Source organism: Leucoraja erinacea, chromosome 4, assembly GCF_028641065.1.
Source record: "Leucoraja erinacea ecotype New England chromosome 4, Leri_hhj_1, whole genome shotgun sequence".
Taxonomy (NCBI): domain Eukaryota; kingdom Metazoa; phylum Chordata; class Chondrichthyes; order Rajiformes; family Rajidae; genus Leucoraja; species Leucoraja erinaceus.
Genome location: NC_073380.1, coordinates 62897214 through 62917368, shown reverse-complemented (window position 1 = coordinate 62917368; position 20155 = coordinate 62897214). Strand labels below are relative to the sequence as shown.

At 43.4% G+C, this 20155-nt stretch overlaps 1 protein-coding gene across 1 annotated transcript in view; it reads left to right on the top strand.

Moving 5' to 3' along the window:
* The first annotated feature begins 13386 nt into the window (after positions 1-13386).
* The window catches only part of LOC129696491 (solute carrier organic anion transporter family member 5A1), a 170204-nt gene continuing 163435 nt past the window's right edge, over positions 13387-20155 (top strand). The window contains 1 exon segment of the mRNA XM_055634453.1: positions 13387-15386. Within this exon segment, the coding sequence (XP_055490428.1) occupies positions 14630-15386 (757 nt within the window). The 5' untranslated portion in view covers positions 13387-14629.

The window sequence follows — 20155 nt, the reverse complement described above, 5'->3', positions numbered from 1 at the left end:
TGACTTCAGAAACCAACGACAGGCATTGATTTTGCACTTACACAATGCTGTGAAATCGATGCATTTCTTGCAAAAAACCGCCTTCTCGATACTGCTTCATTCTTATAGATAGCAAGAATAAGCACTTGCGCAAATAAAAGACATATCACGTGTCATTGTGCAGATGAGATAAATTTATAACACTATAAGGGTACAACGCTGATAATTATCTGAATGAAGAAGCAATAATTATTCTAAGATGATTGGTTGGATTTTCCTGCTAACAGTTGGCAGAGTAATTACACTGAACATCCATGTAATTACTGCTGCCAATGTGATGATGTGCAATTTCACACTGTGAATGGAGGGATAAAATTAGCTGATCATTCAGATTCACGTTGAAATCAAGCTGCATCAACAACTTCCTCAATTATCTGATTAGAAAGCACTGGTCTGATTTGTTGCTGCTTAGCTTACCTGAGTCAACACCTGACAGGAGGTTGAGTTTGTCCCCAATGCAAGTAATTCTCTGGAGGAGGAAAACAACCAGGTGTCTCATCCCAGATCATTGATCAATGACTTTACTCTGGTTTTGGACACTGCATTAACTCCCCATCAAACTGCCTGACATTCTGTTATGGCTTCTCTGATATGATGTAAAAACATATTATCTTTGCAGTGTCCCCTAATAGGCAATTGAACCATATAAACCTGTCTAGTTCCAGGTCCATGCTGAGTTAGTTGTGGTAGAGCTGTCAAGAGATAATTGTCAGGACTGCTGTGATTTACCTTATTTGCCTCGTATGCCAAGATTAACAAGATCACTCTTGTCATTACATTATTAGAAGAGAGCACAATTTGGAATCTGAGAGTCGACTACATGCATGAAATCATTTGACACAAAGCTTTCAGGAGTGGGGAAAAAAGAGGCCTTTGAAAACTGTAGGAATGTGCAACAGATTCTTTGTCATCCATTTCACCACTAACTTCCATCTGGCACTTAAATTCACTGGGACCATTTCCAACATTTCCCTACCATTTCTTGACCTCACTATCTCCATCGCAGGTGATAGACTACTGACCGTCACTATAAACCTACTGACTCCCATGGCTATCTGGACTACACTTCTTCCCATCCTGCTTCCTCCATCCTAAGGACTCCATCCCCTACTCCCAATTCCTCCATCTACACCGCATCTGCACCCAGGATGAAGTGTTCCACACCAGGGCATCGGAGATGTCATAATTCTTCAAGGAACGGGGGGTTCCCCTCTTCTACTATAGATGAGGCTCTCACCAGCGTCTCTTATATACCCCGTGACTCTGCTCACAATCCCCATCCCCCCACTCGTAACAAGGGCAGAGTCCCCCTAGACCTCACCTCCCACCCTACCAGCCGTCACATACAACAAATTATCCTCCGACATTTTTGCCACATCCAACGTGATCCCACCATTTGCCACATCTTCCCATCTCCTCCCCTGTCTGCTTTCTGCAGAGACCACTCCCACCGTAACTCCCTGGTCAATTTGTCAGGAAATGCTGCACTTGTTGCTTTACCTCCCCCCTTGACTCCATTCAAGGACCCAAGCAGTCTTTCCAGGTGCGGCAGAGGTTCACCTGCACCTCCTCCAACCTAATCTATTGCATCCTCTGCTCTAGATGTCAGCTGCTCTACATTGGTGAGACCACGCGTAGGCTTGGCGATCGCTTCGCCGAACACCTCCGTTCGGTTCGCAATAACCAACCTGGTCTCCTGGTGGCTCAGCACTTCAACTCCCCCTCCCATTCCGAATCCTACCTTTCTGCTTTCTGTCTTGGACCTCCTCCATGGCCAGAGTGAGGACCACTGTAAATTAGAGGAGCAGCATCTCATATTTCACTTGGGCAGTTTGCACCCCAGTGAAAACGTTGACATCTAATTTCAGATAGTCCCTACTTTCTCCTCCCCTTCTCAGCTCTCCCTCAGCCCATTGGCTCCACCTCTTCCTTTCTTCTTCCCGCCCCCACCCTCACATCAGTCTGAAGAAGGGTTTCGACCCGAAACGTTGCCTATTTCCTTCACTTCATAGATGCTGCCTCATCCGCTGAATTTCTCCAGCATTTTTGTCCACCTTCGATTTTCCAGCATCTGCAGTTCAGACTCTGTCATCAGTTTGCCTCTTTTTTCCACAAGAGTCAAGACACAAGAGACATTTATTTGTTACATGTACCAATTGGTACAGTGAAATGTGTGGTCACCATACAGCCATACGAATAAAAAAGAGCACAGAACACGATACTCTCTAACACAGACATCCCCACACAGCGGAATGAAAGTTTCCCACTGTGAGGGAAGGCACCAAAGTGCAGTCATCCTCCTCTGTTGTTCTCTGTTGTTTACCCATGGTTGGGGGGCTCCCGAACCGCTCGTTGTCGCTGCTACGGGCGGCCCGATGTTCAGGCCTACTCGCCGGAAGATGGAACTCCGACGTCGGAACGGGAGAACAGGTTTTCCTGCTTCTTAGTTACAAATGTGTGTGATCACAGCTTGGTACAGAACTTGAGCATGGACACCACAGGATGGTATTAATCATATGCAGCTTTTGAGATTAGATAATTTTGGTAAGTTTAGTTTAAAGATACAGTGTGGAAACGCCCTTTAGCCCACCGAGTCTACTCCAACCAGCGACCCTGGCACACTTACACTATCCTACACACACTAAGAACAATTTACAATTATACCAAACCAATTAACTTACAAACCTGTATGTCTTTGGAGTGTAGGAGGAAACCTGAGCACCTGGAGAAAACCCACACGGTCATGGGGAGAATGTACAAATCCATACAGACAGCACCCGTAATCAGGATTGAACCTGGGTCTCTGGCGCTGTAAGGCAGCAGCTCTACCAGTGCGCCATTGTGCTGTGCTATCTGTAAGAGAAAAAGTTTTACAAGATTTTTTAAATAGTTTTCCTAAATATCTACAGTGGCTTGCAAAAGTATTCATACCCCTTGAACTTTTCCACATTTTGTCACGTTACAACCACAAACATAAATGTATTTTATTGGGATTTTATGTGATAGACCAACACAAAGTGGTGCATAATTGTGAAGTGGAAGGAAAATGATACATGGTTTTCAATTTTTTTTACAAATTAAAAACTGAAAAGTGTGGCGTGCAAAAGTATTCAGCCCCCCTGAGTCAATACTTTGTAGAACCACCTTTTGCTGCAATTACAGCTGCAAGTCTTTTAGGGTATGTCTCTACCAGCTTTGCACATCTAGAGACTGAAATTTTTGCCACACAAATATGCTTTGATCTAAACCATTCCATTGAAGCTCTGGCTGTATGTTTAGGGTCGTTGTCCTGCTGGAACCTCCGCCCCAGTCTCAAGTCTTTTGCAGACTCTAACAGGTTTTCTTCCAAGATTGCCCTGTATTTGGCTCCATCCATCTTCCCATCAACTCTGACCAGATTCCCTGTCCCTGCTAAAGAAAAGCATTCCCACAGCATGATGCTGCCACCAACATGTTTCACAGTGGGGATGGTGTGTTCAGGGTGATGTGCAGTGTTAGTTTTCCGCCACACATAGCGTTTTGCATTTAGGCCAAAAACTTGGTCTCATCAATTTTGGTCTCATCTGACCAGAGCACCTTCCTCCACATGTTTGCTGTATCCCCCACATGGCTTGTGGCAAACTGCAAATGGGACTTCTTATGGCTTTTTTTCAACAATGGCTTTTTCTTGCCACTCTTCCATAAAGGCCCGATTTGTGGAGTGCACAACTAATAGTTGTCCTGTGCACAGATTCTCCCACCTGAGCTGTGGATCTCTGCAGCTCCTCCAGAGTAACCATGGGCCTCTTGGCTGCTTCTCTGATCAATGCTCTCCTTGCCCGGCCTGTCAGTTTAGGTGGACGGCCATGTTTTGGTAGGTTTGCAGTTGTGCCATACTCTTTCCATTTTCGGATGATGGATTGAACAGTGCTCCATGAGATGTTCAAAGCTTGGGATACTTTTTTTATAACCTAACCCTGCTTTAAACTTCTCCACAACTTTATCCCTGACCTGTCTGGTGTGTTCCTTGGGCTTCATGATGCTGTTTGTTCACTAATGTTCTCTAACAAACCTCTGAGGCCTTCACAGAACAGCTGTATTTATACTGAGATTAGATTACACACAAGTGGACTCTATTTACTAATTAGGTGACTTCTGAAGGCAATTGGTTGCACTGGATTTTATTTAGGGGTATCAGAGTAAAGGGGGCTGAATACTTTTGCACGCCACACTTTTCAGTTTTTTATTTGTAAAAAAAATTGAAAACCATGTATCATTTTCCTTCCACTTCACAATTATGCGCCACTTTGTGTTGGTCTATCACATAAAATCCCAATAAAATACATTTACGTTTGTGGTTGTAACGTGACAAAATGTGGAAAAGTTCAAGGGGTATGAATACTTTTGCAAGCCACTGTATATTACGAAAAGTCTGATCTTAACCAATTCCTGTTGTTCTGTATATTGATTTTAGAAAACATGCTGCCTCTTACGGAGAGTCCCCCTCCGCTGTGCAGGACAAGAGGATTTTTCACATCGATGAAAAATAAAAGAGTTATTAGTGTTTAAAATATTTTGGATTCTCTCTCCTGAAGGCCACGCCCATCCAGAGAGACTATAAAACCCGGAAGTGTTGAGTGCCTTAGTCTATCTCTGCAAGGTGGGGGAAGCGAGAGGGTGACGTTTCTCAGTCTGAGCTGTGAATAACACTGAACACATGTCTACTGAACTGTGAGTGGTTTTACTGACCTGTCAGTGCCCTTAATGTGGTTTGAAAATATAGTTTGGAAATGCTAAAGCTGTGTTGCCTCTGGTTTGGAAATGCTAAAGCTGTGTTGCCTCTGGTTTGGAAATGCTAAAGCTGTGTTGCGTCTGGTTTGGAAATGCTAACGCTGTGTTGCCTTTGGTTTGGAAATGCTAAAGCTGTGTTGCCTAATTAAATTTGCCTTGCCTAATTAAATTTGCCTTGCCTAATTAAATTTGCCGTACCTAATTAAAGTTGCCTAGCCTAACTAAAGTTGCCTTGCCTAATTAAAGTTGCCATGCCTAATTAAAGTTGCCGTAACTAATTAAAGTTGCCGTGCATAATTAAAGTTGCCTTGCCTTCTATATAATTAAAAGTCTAATCTTGAACACTTCCTGTTTGCATTTTATATTGATTTTAGAAAAAATGCTACCACGTACAGCTGTGATTTTTGGCCATCTTACTCAGTCCCCCTCCGTTCATCAGGTGCTGAGGATTTTGCACATCGATGAAAAATAAAAAGTTATCAGTGTTTAAAAAATGTTGAGATTCTCTCTCCTGTCAATCATGCCATGAAGGCCACGCCCCTTCTGGTGGGAAGGGGAGGGACTATAAAACCCAGGTGTGGGTGTGACTCAGTCTCTGCAAGATGGAGGAGGGAGAGGTCACGACTCGCTGTCTTTAGTGGCCTTGCACCCTGCTTGAAATGGTATGAAACTGCACTTCAATTTGGTGGCCCTGCACCCTGCTTAAAATGAAATTTCAAGGAACTGCCCACCCACCAGCCATGTGTAAGTGAGCTACAGGCTTGAGCGGCTGAGTCGCCAGCCCAAGAATCCATTCGGCCCACAATGTCTATACTAGCCCTCTGGAAACCAGTCCCTTCAGCCCACAACACCCATACTAGCGCTCCAGAAAGCCCCCCCCCCCCCCCCCCCCCCCCCCCCAACTGGTCATGGTGGAATATTGCATTGGTGGACCAGCCCTCCCGTGTGATGCTGGGACCCAACGGGTCCCACTTAGTCTAGTAGTATATATATTTGGATTCAGTTTAATATCTAAATGAATGAACATCTACAAATGCAATACTTCCTCTATAGTGTTGTTATGATTATGAGTACTCATGTTAGAATGCAAAACATCATTGTAAATTTCAATTAGAATTGGAGAGCAAAGTCACTCTCCTTTTGTATTAATTATCTAAAATAATCAGCTGCAAAATAAACTTTAAAAGCTTCCAGACAGCTCAATTAAAATGAATAATTTAAGGCAAGCATAAACAGATCTTTCCAAACAACCTTTCACTTCCTGAAGCATTTGGTAGAGCTGCTACCTCACAATTCAAGAGATCCTGTTTAAATCTTGACCTTGCGTGCTGTCTCTGTGGAATTTGTACGTTCTCCCTATGACTGCGTGGGTTTCCTCCAGTTGCTCAAATTTCCTTCCACATCCCAAAGACGTGCAGGTTTGTAGGTTAATTGGCCTCTGTAAATTGCCCCTAGTTTGTAGGAATATGGGATAACATGGACCTAGGGTGATCAATAATCAGCATAGACTTAGTGGTGCAAATGGCCTGTTTCCATGCTGTATCTCTAACCTAAACTAAACACAGGCATACATGGTTTATGGTGCTGCAAAACCAACAAGATAATCTCGTTTTGAGCCCTGTGTATTAATTAAAAGCAGGTAGTTACATTTATGTAAAAATAAAAAAGACTGCAAAAATGACTCATTACAGATTAAAGCAGAATAGAAATAAAAAGAATAGAAAGTGAAAAAGTGATGGGCAACATGCCTCTGAATCTGAAAAATAGGTTAATATATTAAAGATAGACACACATTGCTGGAGTAACTCAGCGGGTCAGGCAGCATCTCTGGAGAGAAGGTATGGTGACATTTCGGGTCGATACCCTTCTTCAGGAGAGAGGGAGACTAGAGATATGGAAGGGTAAGGTGTGAAAATGACAGATAAAAGCAGATGATGCCAAGGAAATGTAGAATGTTTCATTGTTATCTGAGGGGACAGCAAGGCATACAGTAAAATTAATCAGGAGGGCAGTGAAACTAGTCAGAGAACTAGTGGGGGCAGGATGGACAGAGAGTGAAAGCAAGGATTACTTGAAGTAGAGAAATCAATATTCATACCGCTTTATAAGCTGTCCAAGCAAAATAAGGGTATAATTGACATATCGGGCCTCACTCTGACAGTGGACTAGGAATGAGAGGGGGAGTTAAATTGTTTAGCCACTGGGAAATCCTGCAGACCTAGGTAGACTGAGCGGAGATCGCCGACTTTGTGCTTGGTCTCACCGATATATAGGAGTCCACACCTGGAACAGCAGATACAGTAGATTAGGATATAGGAGGTGTAAGTGAACCTCTGCCTCACCTGAAAGGACTGTTGGGGTATATTAGTTAGACATTTGATTAAAACAGAGAATGCTAGTTTAGACATATGTAACTGAATTACTATAAAACAGGGAAGTTACACTGGAATGGTCACATAGTTAGTGAAGTCTGTAATTTATCTCTGTGCAATATTAGTGGTTTTGTTACAATTGATTCTAAATCTAGTATATGGTCAAATTAACCTAATGAGCTATTTTGTCAAACTCCGTACAGACAGCACCCGTAGTCAAGATTGAACCTGGATCTGCACTGCAAGACAGCAACTCGACCCCTGTGCCACTGTGCCAGCCATAGATGGAAAATCAAATAAGTTTCATTGCAGGCGTTGATTTATTTCTTTGCATTTATCTCCAGTAATTCCAAAAGGGTATAAAGGCAAACATCTACATGTATACATAATATTCATAACTAAATAAATTAAGCATCCACGGCTATTGTCTATTATTTACAAATCTTGAAAAAGTATTATTGCTTTGGTTTCCTTATAACCTATAAAAGGCAATTTGTAATGAAGGCAATGGACTCTACAATGCTGAAGAATAACCCCACAAGGTGCCAATACTAAAATATCAATACTATAATACATCCTGGATTGGGCTGTATATTTTCCAGAAAAGAAGAGTTAGGTAACAATATTGAGTGCTACTTGGATATTAAGAATCTGGCAGACTGAATTAAAACGAATTTTAACACAAAATTAATTGTTTTAATATAGACCTTACATTAAATCAATGACAACCATAGCTCGTATTTTGAAACGTTTGCATTTGTATCTGTTTACTTTTCTTTCAAATATTCCCTATTTCACTGTCCTACCAATGGACTCTAAAGAAATGTATTTGTTTATTTCCCTTTGTGTGATGCGTCCCCCCTCTTTCCTGCAGGAATCAACATATCAGTGTGCAAGTTATGTAGGTGTCAATTGCGTCAAATACTCCCCCAGTGCAACAGTTGTTCGACATACCGACATCGCACATAATCATATGTATATTCATGTGCACCTTCATGCAGCTCATCAGTTTAGTTTTCCTCTTTGCCACAGGCTAAGATGCCCTGATATAGTATTGCCACTTTCAAGATGAAGACCAACATGCACAGGTGGCGCAGCAGTAGAGTTGCTGTCTTACAGCGAATGGTATACCGGAGATCCGGGTTCGATCCTGACTACGGGTGCTGTCTGTGTGGGTTTTCTCTGAGATCTTCGATATCCTTCCACACTCCAAAGACGTAAAGGTTTGTGGGTTAATTTTTTTGGTAAATGTAAAAATTGTCTCCAGCGGGTGTAGGATAGTGTTAATATGCAGGGATCGTGGTCAGCGTGGACCCAGTGGGCTGAAGGGCCTGTTTCCATGCTGTATCTCTACACCAAACTGAATGAGAAATTCACAAGTGAAGATGTGCCTTTGTCTTTCAAGGAAGAAGTGACATGGAGGAATAAAATACTGCAGCTGAGTTGAATTAAAATATTAAAAAAAAGTAAGGAACAAGCACTCCAAATGTAGCTCCCATTTGGGATGCTTTAGGGGTTTAATTTGTCAACTTTGTTTTAAGTGGTAATTTGGATACAAGATGCTGGATATAGGCATACATTTCTAATTATAGTCTACAGCAAACAGAAGAGAAATCAACTAAATTTAAACAAAGCTTTAAAAAAATATTCCACTAAAATTGTTAAAAAAGCCACTAATTTTAAACATTACATTTTTTGATGCTTTATTAGGTTTTTTGCTTCACACTTAATAAGCAATGTTTTAAATATTTTAAAATATATATTTTAATTTACTCATTGTATGGATAAAGGAATCATTATTTTTTTACTTACTGAATGAGTCAAAGAGCTATATAAGTATCCAGTTTAGAAGGGAATTGATGGTTAGTTGAAAGCAGACAGAATGACAAGTTTTGCAATTCAGCTTGTGAAAAAATGGTCCTTTGGCTGAGATTATAAAAATATGCCAAGGAGGGTGCCGAATTTCATTCCAAGCATCTTATTATCAAAACTTTTTTTAATGTTGGTGCCCAGCCTACGATGCGTATTGCAAAAACAATCTATGTTTATGGATAAATCTGGTGGTTTTGACTGTGCAGGCTTTGATTCTTGAGAGCATCATAGCTGACACTGTACACTTCCAAAGTCAATATGTACACACTTTCCTGCATGAGCAAAACTAGATTATAAAGTTGAACTTAGTTTATTTTCCTTTGCCCTAATGCAGTGGAGCAGAAATCAAATACAGTGCTCCAGCTGTGATCAACTAATTTATCAAAGAATAGGCAGCTTATTTTGTGGTTTTGTTCACCGCTACACCAGTTCATTCCTTTACATGCTTGATTATCTGGGGAACACTCGATCTCTACTATTTTATTAATATTGTTGCCTTTGCTCTTTTTTTCTCTCTAAGCTGCAGGTAGCCTGTGAGTTTATGCTCTGATCCACACCCCACTATATTGAAACAGCATTCCCCAAAGGTTTAAAAAAAAAAGTTCCTGGAATGCAGAGCGATGGAATTATATTGTGTAGGAAGGAACTGCAGATGTTGGTTATACAACAAAGATAGACACAAAATGTTGGAGTAAGTCAGCAGGACAGGCAGCATCTCTGGAAAAGGAATGGGTGACGTTTCAGGTTGAGATCCTTCATGGAATTCTATTGATTTCCTTCACCCTATAATCCTTACTGATTCCTACATCCTTCAGCTTTCAATGGGCATGTTTGAGATTACCCGTTGATGAGTCTGATGCAAAGTGTGCAATCAAAGGCAAGGTTATGACCCCAGGCATTCACTACGATGACAGCTGCCCACAGAGTTTATGTTATCTTTTGAGTTGTGCCTTGCTGTCATTGTGTGTTTGATCTGCTGATGTGCCATCTTCAGGGGAGTTGTGAACAAATAGCTTCCTGAATCAATCAGCATGAATTAATCTCGCATAGCATAAACCAGATCATAAATTAGATTTAAACCACAAGTAGAAATGAATTAAGAATCAACCAGATTCTAAAAGATGTACGAGACAAGCAAGAAAAAGTAAAATGGAAAAATATTTTTTACACATTTATTTATTTATTTATTTATTTGTTTGTTTATTTGTTCCAAACAAGTAAAGACATAAATAGGAATAAATAACAACAAAATCGAAGTGGTCAAACAATTGGACATTCCAGCATAAAGCAAAATTTAAATGCTCGAAAAGGAGTGAAAAGGAGTGAGAAGAAGAATAACTTATTTAATCTCACCCCTTCTCCCTAAACCCTTCTTCCATATTTAATAATTAATTAATTAATAATAATAATAATAATACCCTAGACAATTTTTAGAGATGCATACAGGCATATATATATACATACAACTGATATACACATACAAGTAATATGTATGAAGTAACCAAAAAACATAAATAAATAATAAATAAAATAATAAATAAACATTAACCCCTGTTTGTCAACCCTTCATCCCTGTACCTTGTGAAAAAAAGTTTTTTGTATGTCATTTTGAACTGGTTCATATTTGGACATTGCTTTACACATTAGGGATTAAGCACCATTTTCAAGGCAATGCAGGTATTTTACAGTAATCATTTATTGTGTTAAACATTCACACGGTTAAACACCAGGCTTAATACTCTTTGGAGTGTTGAGTTACTAATGGGTAAGTGATGCAACTTTACACATTTATCTGGATGTCGGATGTGTTGAAGGGATGCATGAAGAAAGGCAAGCGGACCACAAGGTTTATCAAATTTAAAGGAGGTGCAAGGACATTATACAACTTCTGGAATTTCTTATGTGTCTATATAACTTGTTCCAAATCCATCGAGTTTAGATTTGGGATACACCTTCGGCCCACCGGGTCCCGCCGACCAGCGATCCCCGCACATTAACACTATCCTACACCCACTAGGGAAAATTTTTACATTTATCAAGCCAATTAACCTACAAACCTGTAAGTCTTTGGAATGTGGGAGGAAAGCGAACATCTCGGAGAAAACCAACGCAGGTCACGGGGAACACGTCCAAACTCCGTACAGACAGCACGCATAGTCGGGATCGAACACGGGTCTCCTGCTGCTGCATTCACTGTAAGGCAGCAACTCTACTCCTGTGCCACCTAGGAGTAAATATTACCTAAGGTCGGTGGGGGCGCTGCAAACCAGCAGCCCTGCCAAAAGCGTGTTTGTTTTTTCTACTATTTTTGTGTGTCTTAATGTGTGTTTTTAATGTTTCTTTTTGTGTCTTGTGTGGGGGGTGGAGTGGGGGGTTAAAGGGGAAACTGTTTCGGCCACCTCCTCCACGGAGAGGCGGCTTTTTCCATGTCGCCTCCCCCGTGACCTAACATCGAGAATCGGTGCGGCCTTTCCCGGAGACGCGCCCGGGGCTTCAGCAGCGCGTGCAGCGCGGACTCTCGTCACGGAGCGGGCGAGCCCTCGCCGGTTGTCACTGGCGCACTCTGTTCGCTGGCCCGCGGCAGCCTGAAGCTGCGGTCTGCGGACCTCCAGCTGGTGGCGTCTGGAACCTGAGATCCCTCGTTGGGAACCCCGGAGGAGAAGATCTCCGACTGCCGGCCCGCGGCTTACTTCTACTGTGGGCGCGGCGGGGACTTACCATCTGGAGCGGGGTCCCTCGCCAGGGATCCTTGGAGAGGAGCTCCGACAGCCAGCCTGGCGGTCTGCGGTGCTTCTGGCTGCGGTGCGGAGGGGACTTTAAATCTTCGACTGCCGGCCTGCGGCCTGCACCAACTTGAAGCCGTGGTCTCCGGTGGGGAAGCACCAATTCATGACTTACCTTGCCCGTACATCTGGATGCCCACAATGGCTACTGCGGAGGGTTGAGGTCCCGACCTCAGGGGAAAATGGAGGAGGACTGGCCAAATTTTGTGTCTTCCACCGCAGTGATGAATGCGGTGGTGGATGTGTTAAATTTTTAATATACATTTTTATAATATTAATATAATTAATTATCTTTATTAAGCCTGGTGTTTAACTTATAACAAGTTAAAGTTATGTGCAACTTTAACTTGCAAATAAAGTTTTATTCGTCACTTTATGTGCGTGAATAAAACTTGACTAATACGAACAACTAGTCCTTGACCACCCATATTGAAGCAACAGCCAAGAAAGCACACCAAAGTCTCTACTTCTTTAGAAGGCCTAAGAAGTTCAGTATGTCTGCGACAGCTCTGACCACTTCTACAAATGCACCATAGAGAGCATTTTAGCGGGATACATCACAGCATGGTTTGGTAACAGCTCCGTCCAAGACCGCAAAAAATTGCAGAGAATTGTGGAAGCCGCCCTGACCATCACACAAACCAACCTCTCTTCCATTGACTCCATTTACACCTCACGCCTCAGCAAGGCCACCATCTTTGATCGGACTTTACCTTGCACTAAACGTTATTCACATTATTCCCTTTATCGTGTATCTCTACACTGTGGATGGCTCAATTGTAATCATGTATTGGATTTCCACTGACTGGTTAGCACACAACAAAAGCTTTTCACTGTACTTTGGTACACGTGACAATAAACTAAACTAAAGCACACCATTTTGACAGTAGCAACGGTGCTTCCTCTCGATAACCAGAAATATATTGGGCATCAGATGTGAGGAGCTCTAGGGACTGCTGTACTTCGCGTAGGTGTGACCCGTCCCCTGCTCCTTTGCCTCGACGATCACCTGGGCCCGTCTTCCAGTTCATCTGGGGATCAAAGATGGAGCAGGTCTGGGGTCATGATGCACGTCGGCAGACAACGGGGGCAAAAGCGTGCCTAATATCGCCTTCATCCTGATGGCCACCTTTGTGTGTGACTGCATCAGGCTGTACATAGATAAGAAGCACCTGGGTGCCAAGTGTCATTCCCAGGTGAGGTTCTGCTTGTCGTGAAGGATGGGCCTCGCATTGCTGCCGTGCAATGTGCCACAATGAACATTGCCGCACCACCTGGCCTTTGTGGAAATGTTCCTCCTGCCCAACATCTTTGACCACTAGTCCATGAGGCAGTGGTCAGCACAGTACACCATGCAGATCCTGTAGAGTGGTTTCCCAAGTACACTGCCCAGTTTGTCTGGCAAAATGCCTCGCCAGATCTCGCCAACAAGCACCAAGCCCTCGCTTGGCTGGTGGTGAGAGGGGAGGGATCTCCAGTACCATCGGAATCTTACGACCAATGCACACTGCCCTTTGGGATGATTGCAACGGAGAGGATACGGTCGCCCATCTCTTCACAAAGTATGGATTTGCAAAGAGTGGCTTTAGAATGCTGCAAGGGTCCATGTCACAGTTCACCCCAAGCAGCCCCATTACTGAGGGTTCCGATTTACGGCTGTTCCCAGGGACAGATTCGGGGAATATTATTATAGGAGTTACTTAGCCAGTGCTTTCATTTTCTATATAATAGTTATATCGAGTTTCGACAAGGGGTGGGGGAAGGGGAGGTCACGTTCACCACTGCTTTAACTTATCTTAAGGTTAAGGCAATGTTTGAAAAATGCTGATTGTTACTTTGGGAACAACGGTCACAATGCCTAAATTACTTTTAGTCAGATTTCAAACATGTCCCAAAATATCCTACCCATGAGCTGATCGATTTGAATGTAAAAGATGGATTTTAACCCATTGCATTGCTAATAATTTTGCTATTGTCGATAATATGACCGATTCCTTAATGTTTATTACATGCCCGGCTTCTGGTGTCGATTTTTCCTGAAATGCTTGTCGTCACCACAGGTTACCAAGCTGTAGAGTTGCGTTTAATTAGAAAAAAAAGCACTATTTTAAATTGTAAAGGCGAGTCGGGGACGCGGAGTGTGGGGATTGACGGTCGAGTGACCCTTTGTGGACTTGTGGCTATGTCTCTGGCACACTTGCCCTTTCAAGCGTCCGGTGGAGCACGAATCCATTCATATAAAATAGCAGATGAACAAAGCGCAGAGAGGCGCCGGCATCAGTTTCGGCGCTGACGAGAACGGGCAGCATTTGATCGCCTGGGAAATGCTGCGCAAACCCTATTGTCCACATTGCTCCCTCCCCCCCCATCACATCTACCCTCCCACTCGCTGTGTGTGTGCTTTACAGGAAGGGGGGGTTAGTGTTCATCTTCTCTGGCACCGGTGGGAAGCGCTTCTGCTTTAGTGCACAGGCGATGGAACCGGCGACAGCTCGGCAGCCCGACAGCTCCAGCCGCCCGCTGTCGCTCGCTTAAGCGGAGAGCCGCCGGTGTCTACCCACCCTCCCACCCGCCATGAGCGGCCAGTCGGCCCGTCTGCTTGCACCTCGCCGCTTGTCGCTCAGTGCCCCGGTGCTGGGCACACACCGGCTCCAGCCCCCAACCCAGCGCTCGCTGCTCGCCACCGCCACCGCCACCGCCGCCGCCGGACAGCGCTGACACAGTTGTTTGTGGGGAAGAGCAGACCCAGACCGTGGATCGCGGCTGTGGGAGGCAGGAGGAAAGGTCGAGAGGATGTCTTCGGGCAGCTCGCAGCCGGCAGGTGCCGCTCAGCCCCGCGGCCCGGAGTCCCGAAGTTTGCCCGAGTTGAACGATGCGTGTGACTGGATCCCGGGAGCCGAGGCAGCGGAGCCGGCAGCAGATGCCAGGGGCGCCCGTCTGGCCGCCTTCACCGGCGGCTGGACATCACCGGGGGCGGTGGGGCCGGAGGAAAGCCGGTGTCGGTGGCCGGTGCTCGGCGATTCTCGCTGCTTCCTGGCGTGCATGTGTTGCCTGACCTTCATCCAGTCGCTCATGGTGTCCGGCTACCTCAGCAGCGTCATCACCACCATAGAGAAACGCTACAACCTGAAGAGCTCCGAGTCCGGGCTCCTCGTCAGCTGCTTCGACATCGGCAGCCTGCTGGTGGTGGTCTTCATCAGCTACTTCGGGGGTCGGGGCCGCAGACCCCGATGGCTGGCGGTGGGCGGCTTTCTCATCGCGATCGGAGCCGCTCTCTTCACTCTCCCTCACTTCATATCTCCTCCTTACGAGGTCCAGGAGCTGAACACGACCTCGTCCGGACAAGGGTTGTGCAGCGCCAGCAACAGCACCAGAGACTCTGAGTCCGGCTGTGCGGGGAGAGACTCCTCTGGCCAGCAGCACTCGCTCTATGTGGCTCTATTCGTCTGCGCTCAGCTGCTCATCGGGGTGGGCTCGACCCCCATCTACACGCTGGGCCCCACATATCTGGACGACAACGTGAAAGCCGAGAACGCATCCCTCTACTTGGGTAAGTGACATTTCACAGCAGACACCTGTCATCTCCAGTGGTAAGAATGGACCTGTTACTGGTGGGATGTGGCCAACCTCGTGTTTTAAAACGTGAACTAAACTTGTTAGATACAGCTCTTAAAGATAGCGGAGTGAGGGGATATGTTATGATACACACGATTCAAGTAAATCGGGTTCACATTGCATACTTGCAGTAAATTTGCTCTGCATCATCATTGTATTCTCTATTCATCAATTGATCAAAATTGATCAATGCTTGTACGTGCGGCTCCTCTCGCAAGCTCAATGATATTATTGGCTGGGGAAATTCTACACGATTGTTACTAATGCGGCACCTACTTGCTAATAAAGCCAAGATTATTATCAGATTTTTAAAACGGGAATTATAAATCAGGCTGAAGGGTTTCGGCCCGAAACGTTGCCTATTTCCTTCACTCCATATATGCTGCCTCACCCGTTGAGTTTCTCCAGCATTTTTGTCTACCTTCGATTTTCCAGCATCTGCAGTTCCTTCTTAAAGATTATAAATAACCACCTACTTTCAACGAATAAATTGTAAGGAGTAATCGTTGAATAAATCCATGCCCATTGATCATTTCATACGATACGACACAACGTTTTTTTATTCCGGAGGGAAATTGGTCTCCCACCAGTCAATCGATACAGTTACAAGGCATTGAAAGTGTTGTGTATTATAATGAAATTTAAGCGACCAGTTATTGCACAACACATATGTAATATTGCACAAACATGAAGTTAAATTATTTAGATTAAAAGTCCAGGATGTAGTATGTGCAAAGATTGGGGGGGGGGGGGGGGGGGGGGGGGGGGGGGGGGGGGGGGGGGGGGGGGGAGGGGGGGGTTGTTAGTCTACCCCACGACAGAAGGGGGAGGAGTTGTACAGTTTGATAGCCATAAGGAAAAGGGGTCTCCTGTGGCATTCTGTGCTGCACCTTGGAGGGACCTGTTGCTGAAGGTGCTCCTCAGGTTGACCAATGTGTCATGGAGGGGGTGAGATGTATTGTCCAAGATGCTCTGCAGTTTGAGGAACATCCTCCCTGAATTATATATTAAACAGCAGGCTATTGGCTCTGTTTTGTTAATCAGTAATAGATTGTATAACCAAACACATACATATGGCATCTTGGAGTATAGACTACAGTTAAATGACAACTTTAAGTTTGGAAAGTTTAAAAAACACGACAAAATTATGCATAACAAAAAATACATAATTGACCAGCTACCACACTGAAAATGAAACCACCAGGCATGTCCAGTAGAAAAATATGTGAAATACTTAAATAGTTAAAGTGCATCCCTGTTGTCTAATACTGAATATAACTAAAGTTTGAACTACTCATTCACTTGACTAACTGTGGTGCAATATTGTGCTGGTGATTCTGAAATAAATCGAATGATAATAATTGTTACTCTGATATATTCAATATCAAAAGTTACACATTATCCAGTATGTTGCGAAAATGACCTTCATTATGTTACATGCCAAAATAATTTTTCTCCACATATTGTAACATAATCTGGACAAATTCTGTAATACTGAGGGACTTTAGCATGCAAATTGATGTAACGTCAACAAGATGCATTTTGAGGGTAAAAATGGTTGGATAACGTGACCCATTGGCATAACAGTAGTTTTTTTGTTCACCTAGAAGCAGCATTAAGGGGTTAAAAGTTGCCTGTTAGCTGAGCACTGATATATAGCTTCAGAAGAAAAAGTGAACTGAAAGATAATTTAAAGAACTAAAGCAATTGGAAATTTGTAATGTTCGGGTGCAAAATACAAAGTGTTTTTTGAAACTTAAAGTTTGAAAATGTTCCAGAAATCTAATTGTCATTCACCAGCATAATTAAAGGAATTTATGAAGCTGGTGAGGGCTGCCTTTCCTTATTTGCTCGTCAGAACTAGAAACATAGAAAATAGGTGCAGGAGTAGGCCATTCGGCCCTACGAGCCTGCACCGCCATTCAATATGATCATGGCTGATCATCCAACTCAGTATCCTGTACCTGCCTTCTCTCCATACCCCCTGATCCCTTTAGCCACAAGGGCCACATCTAACTCCCTCTTAAATAGAGCCAATGAACTGGCCTCAACTACCTTATGTGGCAGAGAATTCCAGAGATTCACCACTCTCTGTGTGAATGGTTCATGAGTGATAAATGTTACATTCGCCCTGTTGAAACTGATTAGGAAACCATTTAATAATAGATGTTTTATATAGAAACTCCATTGGTTCCATATTTCATACGGTAGTTTTTACATGTGGATTGTTGTATGGCGTATGAGAAATTAAGCTTTAATAGACGTTATCCTTTTATGCAGGTCAGGGGAATCCAACTGGTTGGATTTAAGGACAGCAATAATACATGTTGTACTGATTTCAAATGTTGTATGGTTATGATTTTTTCCTGTTTAAAGTATTTAATTTCTATCAGTATTTGTGCTTATAATACCAAGAAAGTACACCGCTGTTGATCATTGTGAAATAAATAAGCAATCATCAGTAAAACCATTGAGAAGTGATTAATTCCATAATGCAATACTTTTACGTCTAAGCAAATTATTATGTGTTTCAACACAATCAACTTTGCATCTTTTCCCCTGAATTAAGAGCTGTGACTGAAAAAAAATGCCATTCTTCTTTAATTTGCAAAAAAAACCCATCTTTTCTTTGTTCTTTGTGAGGGACTGAACAGCTGCAGGTGTAAGTCTTTGTGAAACATAGATGCTTGTAGCAGCTGAGAAATGTCTCAAGCCTGAATAGGCAAAGCTATGTGAATTGAAAATCATGACTCAGAGAGTCCTATACTGCTGTTGGTACAAACCCTGCAGCACCGAGACACCCTTTTTGTGCCAAGGAAAAGGCTGGCTATGACCAGCACAGTAATAAAACATACATTGGGGCACAAAAACAATTGTTATAAATGATAGAATGGTTAGACAAAATCTAAAATGGCCATTAATAAAAGCAGCTTAGATTTACATATATTTACTTTGTAATTATGGTGTGCACTGTGGCCAATTATGAGAAAAGCTCTGTTGCCTAGGTATGTGCTAAATACATATTTGTAGTGACATGATTTTCTATTAGGGATTTCGCATGCTATTGTTTGGCTCAAGAGTTGCTTGTTTCACAACTCCATGAGTATAAAATAATTGTTTGATTTTATTGATATATGTAAGGAAGTCGTAGCTAACTGATTCTTAAATATAAAGTGGTATAAACATTTTACCCTTTCAGGATAGTGGATGCTGTATTTGGTATATTATCTTTAACACTTTCCTGGTGAAAGCAGGAAGTGAGCTTCAACAGGCGTACACGTTTGTAGGTTAATTGGCTTGGTGTACATGTAAATTGTTCCTAGTGTGTAGGATAGCGCTAATGTGTGGGGATTGCTGGTCGGCGTGGACTCGGTAGGCCGAAGGGACTGTTTCCATACTGTATCTCTAAACTCTAAACTAAAACTATTAAGGGATTATGGAGCACTGGCGGATATATGGAATTAGATGTCAAATTAGTCACAATCACACTGAGTGACAGATCATGAATGAGGGAAGAGTACACATGTTTGTGTGTTTCATTGAAATCACACCAGGAAATGCTCTGGCATTATTCAGAGGTTATACTAAAATTTAATTCTTAACTTGCTAATGTGGTGAGAAATAATATTTTGCGTGTTGAATTTTGTTTAAACATTTTGTTTAATCAGTAAAGCAGCGGAGACCATTTATCGTTCCAGAACCCCACACAGACTGGTTTTACTTTCTTCCCAAAATCCATAAAAACAACTGCCCTGGCAGACCCATTGTTTCTGCCTGCTCTCGTCCCACTGAATTCATTTCCATGAATCTTGACTCCAGCCTATCCCCTCTGGTCCAATTCCCTCTGACCTATGTCCAGGACACCTCACACGCCCTTCATCTCTTCAATAACTTTTTTTTCCAGGCCCCCGCTCCCTCATCTTTACTATGGACAGTCAGTCACTCTACACCTCCACCCTCAACCTGGAAGGCCTTAAAGCCCTCACTTTCTTTCTCAACCAGAACCAGACAATTTCCCTGCACTAATACTCTCCATTGCCGAGGAGCTGGTTCTCACTCTCAACAATTTCTCCTTCGACTCCTACCATTCCGCCAAATCAAAGGCACAGCTTTGGGCACTCGCATGGGCCCCAGCTATGCCTACCTCTTTGTATGGTACGTCGAACAATTCCTGTTCCAGGAGTACACTGGGCCTATCTCTGAATCTCCACTACATTGACGACTGCATCAGGGCTATCTCCAGCACCCATGCAGAACTCATGGACTTCATTAACTTCACAGCTAAGTTCCATCCAGCACTCAAGTTCACTTGGACCATCTCTGACATCGCCATTCCGTTTCTTGATCTCATCGTCTCAATAGACACTAGACAATAGGTGCAGGAGTAGGCCATTTGGCCCTTCGAGCCAGCACCGCCATTCAACATGATCATGGCTGATCATCCCCAATCAGTACCCCATTCCTGCCTTCTCCCCATATCCCCTGACTCCTGATAGTCGATCTCCATGACAGGAGATCGACTATCGACCGACATCGATTATAAACCTACTGACTCCTTCAGCTATCTATACTACACTTTCCACCCTGCCTCCTGCAAAGGCTATCCCCTACTCCCAATTCCTCCATCAATGTCGCATCCGCGCCCAAGATGAGGTGTTCTACACCAAGACATCTGAGATGTTCTCATTTTTTAGGGAATGGGGG